At 39.4% G+C, this 4410-nt stretch overlaps 1 protein-coding gene across 1 annotated transcript in view; it reads right to left on the bottom strand.

Moving 5' to 3' along the window:
- The window catches only part of LOC113040567 (teneurin-3-like), a 17789-nt gene extending 14018 nt beyond the window's left edge, over positions 1-3771 (bottom strand). The window contains exon 1 of the mRNA XM_026198871.1: positions 3751-3771. Coding sequence (XP_026054656.1) covers positions 3751-3771 — 21 coding nt within the window. The remainder of the gene's footprint in view (positions 1-3750) is intronic.
- Between the last annotated feature and the right edge of the window lie 639 nt (positions 3772-4410).

The raw sequence follows: 4410 nt of genomic DNA, 5'->3' as shown, positions 1-4410 counted from the left end.
TGTTATTTTATATAATAAAAAGCCTAATAAATCAGCACATTACATGAGATTAAATAAACCATGTGTATGAGTCCACATTCTGTTGCTTTGTGTTACTGGTGAAAGAGCAATACCTGAAACACAAAAGTACATTTCTCCAAATAACAACAAACTTTACGATTATAATTTTGAGCAAAAATAATTCTGATCGGTTTAGCCCATTATACAACCTGGACTAAAATGCTCATACATTTCGTTGTCTTAAACTTGACTAAACAAAAACAGGATAGGGTTGACTAAATATGATTACTAAAATGTACATTTGAGTAAAACTAAGACTGAATTAAAAAAATGGCTGCCAAACTTAATACTGCTGTGGGTTAATTAATAAATAATCTTACTGCTAAAAATGTCAAGTTTTCATTGACTAAAACTAGACTAAAATGTTGAGACTTTCAGTCGACTAAAACTAAACAGGATAAGGTTGACTAAATATGATAAAAACTAACAAGGACATTTAACTGGTTCCTGCATTATATTTTCTATACACTTCTTCTAATCTCACACACTATTTAGGATGATAGTATGAACATTGAGACACAGGGCATGTCTTTATAAATGGAGAACTGAATCATTGACTCAAATGATTCAAAAATTCACAAACACGAATCCTTCAGTAACGAAACACTGCTGGTGTGTTGCTCAGAGAAGCGTTTGGAAGCGTTTTCATTAACCAAATGGAGCAAAAACAGTCAACTTTGACAATAATATAAAATATTGAACTAACATGTATATGAACTACTCGTTTCAACGCTTTAAAATGTTAAATTGGTCGTTCTTCATGTTGCTTAACTGGGCTGTATGGGTTATGTTTCTTCTGTGTGCAGTTGTGTTTATTTGTTTTGATTTCTCCAGGAGATTCTCTCTCAGACAGACTGTGTGAACTTCAACTGTGATCTTTGTTTTACTGATCCGTTATAAATCACTGTTTACACGAATGTAATAAAATCAGAAACATCATAGTAGGAGTGAACATGTGACCCGCCCACTGATGAAATCCACAACTATACACACACAAACATTTTTGAGCCTCATCACTGAAGGATGAAGAATAAACACAACCTGGTTAGTTCTTCAGTGTGTTTGGTTCTGCAGGGTTCTAGATCTCTCATGTTCTCTCTGTTCTTCAGTAAACTCTGTCTCTGCAGATTTATCTTCTTCATGACGCTTTGATGCTCATACTTTAAGCTGATACATAATAATATTTTTTATATTATTATTAATCTTCTCTTTCATTAATATACAGACACACAAATATATAAGAAAAAAAATAAAAGATGCCAATATAAGCAATGTAAGATTAATTTAAAAAGTGGAAGAATAAACACACTTAGAATATTAATTTTTCAAAATTTGCAAGGTACAAATAAAGCACCACTGAATTGAGTTGAACTGAATGTGTTTTAGTTTTGTGTTTTATATGAAACATGGTTTATCACAGACTTAATGAATAAATGCTGTGTGATAGTTTCATCCTTGTAATGTCACAATTAACTGATAACCGTGTTGTTTCTGATTTTGACAGCAATAAAATGATCTTAATGTATCAATGAACAGATCTGGAAGTCATCAGTGTAAATGAATGAGGTGTAAGAACAGGATCTATTATCATTGAAATAAAGAGGATTTTGATCAGCTGTAATATTGATGAGTCTCAGACTATAACACGTCATTAAACAAGACATTCAGGATCATGCTAGCGATCAGCTCACTTTATTCTGGACTGTTTGCTGATAGAAACCACTTTCTTTATCAAACAATTTTGATTTGTCCTTATGAAGTCTGAACAGCCATTTCTAAGTTAGTTACCGCATCTTAACATCAGGTATTCCACATCTTAACCGTTTTCCTATGTAAAGGTTTGCCTCAAAACAAAAGGTGTAAAGAGGATTTGACAACTTTCGTGGAAATAGTGAATTACTCACCTTAGAAAAACAGCTGACATCATTGGCTCAGCTCTACTTCTTCTTCTCGGTGTTTATTTGCGGTTGCAGCCAAAACTGTTGCATTACCGCCACCAAACTGAATAAAGTATGGGTCAGGATTTTGCTTGTAGAAAAGCTTCTTCTTTTTTCATTTGATTGGTGGCTGACAACTAATGTTAAAGGTGCATTAATACCACTTACGAGACTAGACTGTGGAGCAGTGTATGATAAACGTGTACATTTAGAAATTAATCATATTCTTTCCATCAATCCTGGTATTTTTTAGGTAAATCATGAGATGTTTGAACACAAGTACTTCCTTCTTAAAGCTTCTGATCATTAATGTTTACAATGTCTGTCGTTTATCATTGGAATCATTTCCCTTCTTTCCTCCTCATATTTCCTCCACTCCAATAACACACGTAACACTGACTCCGTTTCCTCAGTTTTCACACAAAACCTGTTGATGTTTGTCTGTTTTGAACAGTGTCTGATTCAGTCCAGCGTGTCCTATTCTAAGAGAGAACAAAACCTAATTTCACAGACTTTCTCCTGAATATTATAAATGATTATAAAAATACATTTTATACACATCATTTTCGTTTCTATAACGTGTGAATCAGTGACGGCTGGTGCTAAAAAACACTTTTGTGGGTGCACAAACAAACTGAAAAATTAAAAATGTTAGTATTGCAGGACTGTAAACAGCCATTTATCAGGTGATTATGTATCATTACTGCTAGAATAAATATAACAGTTGAAAAAAGTAGTAGTTTTATTATCAGTATCAGTTTCACACACACACACACACATTCTAAACAAGATGGCGGTGCGTCCACACGCAGCGGCTTCTCTCTGTCCCGACAGAACGGTGTTTTCGTGTTTTATGTCTTGTGAGTCACAGAGTTTTGTACGTCGTCATCGCGTCTACCTGTCTGTAAGCGCGCATACAGTCGCGAGTTTCTGCTCGATGTCGGCAGAACTGAATTTTTTTTAGTTAAACTCTGAGCACGCGGAACGGCTACGGGATCTAGGTCTGCTACGGGGGCCTTCACCATCACCGACCCTCGCTACTGCATCTCGCCCGCAGCGGAGGCGCCACAAGCGGTGTGAGAGGAAGCAGAAGAGGGGGAAGCGCGGAGGTATCCGGGCTAGGCTAACGGCTAACCCACACAAGCCATCTATCCCCACCATCGTACTTGCAAACGTAAGCTCGTTGGACAATAAACTGGATTACATTCGATTACTACGCTCAACTCCGAGGACTGTAAGAGACTGTTGTGTTTTTTTGTGTTGACGGGAAACATGGCTCAGCAACAGCGTTCCAGGCGGGCGCTATTCAGCTCGACAGCTGATGTGCTATCGAGCGGACAGAGCTCTCGTCGCGGGAGGAAAAACCCACGGCGTCGGCCTTTGTGTTACATCAATGACGCGTGGTGCCGCGATACTCTTGTGATCTGCAAACACTGCTCACCCCTGGTGGAGTTTATGATTGTTAAGTGCGGGCCGTGCTATCTGCCGAGGGAATATACTGCTATACTGCTCATTTTGGTGTACATTCCCCCGTTCAACATCATCAGCAACAGGAACGACGCACTAAATGAACTGTACCAGCACATCAGTGAGCAGCAGACAGCACACCCCGATGCTTTTCTCATCATAGCTGGGGATTTTCAACCATGCTGACCTAGAGAGTGTGTTTCCAAAAATAAAACAACACATTAACTTTCCATCACGAGGTAATAACATTTTGGACTTTGTTTACACCACACAGAGAGGAGCTTACAAAGCCCTCCCCCTCCCCCATCTCGGAGCCTCAGAACACATCACTGTTATGCTAATACCTGCATACAGACCACTCATTAAAGTCGCCAAACCAGTTCAAAAACAGATTAAAGTGTGGCCAGAAGGATCATCAGAGGTTCTTCAGGACTGCTTCAACACAACTGACTGGGACATGTTTAAACAGGCTGCCACATGCAATAACACCACTGACCTCCAGGAGTACTCAGAGACTGTCACTGCCTACATCAATAAGTGTATTGATGATGTAATGGTCACAAAAACCATCACTGTCCGGGCCAACCAGAAGCTGTGGATGACAGGGGAGGTCTACAGACTCCTGAAGACACGGAACACTGCCTTCAGAGCTGGAGATGAGGTGGGCCTGAGAACAGCTAGGGCCAACCTGTCCCGTGGCATCAGAGAGGCTAAGAGACAGCACTCCAGGAGGATAGCCCATCAATTCAGTGACAGCAGAGACACTAGGAACTTGTGGCAGGGGATACAGACCATTACGGACTACAAGCCCCCACCAAGGACCTGGTGGGGAAAACTCCTTTTGTGGAAGCGTTCTCCACACAACAACAAGCAGAAACACGACAACTAAACTCTAAACATTCACAGCGTTTATTATAATAGGGTTTACAGTGTATGGTAACAGACA

This window comes from Carassius auratus, chromosome 22 (assembly GCF_003368295.1).
Source record: "Carassius auratus strain Wakin chromosome 22, ASM336829v1, whole genome shotgun sequence".
Lineage (NCBI taxonomy): Eukaryota > Metazoa > Chordata > Actinopteri > Cypriniformes > Cyprinidae > Carassius > Carassius auratus.
Note: the sequence above shows the minus strand (reverse complement) of the source record. Positions and strands in the feature narration are given on the sequence as shown.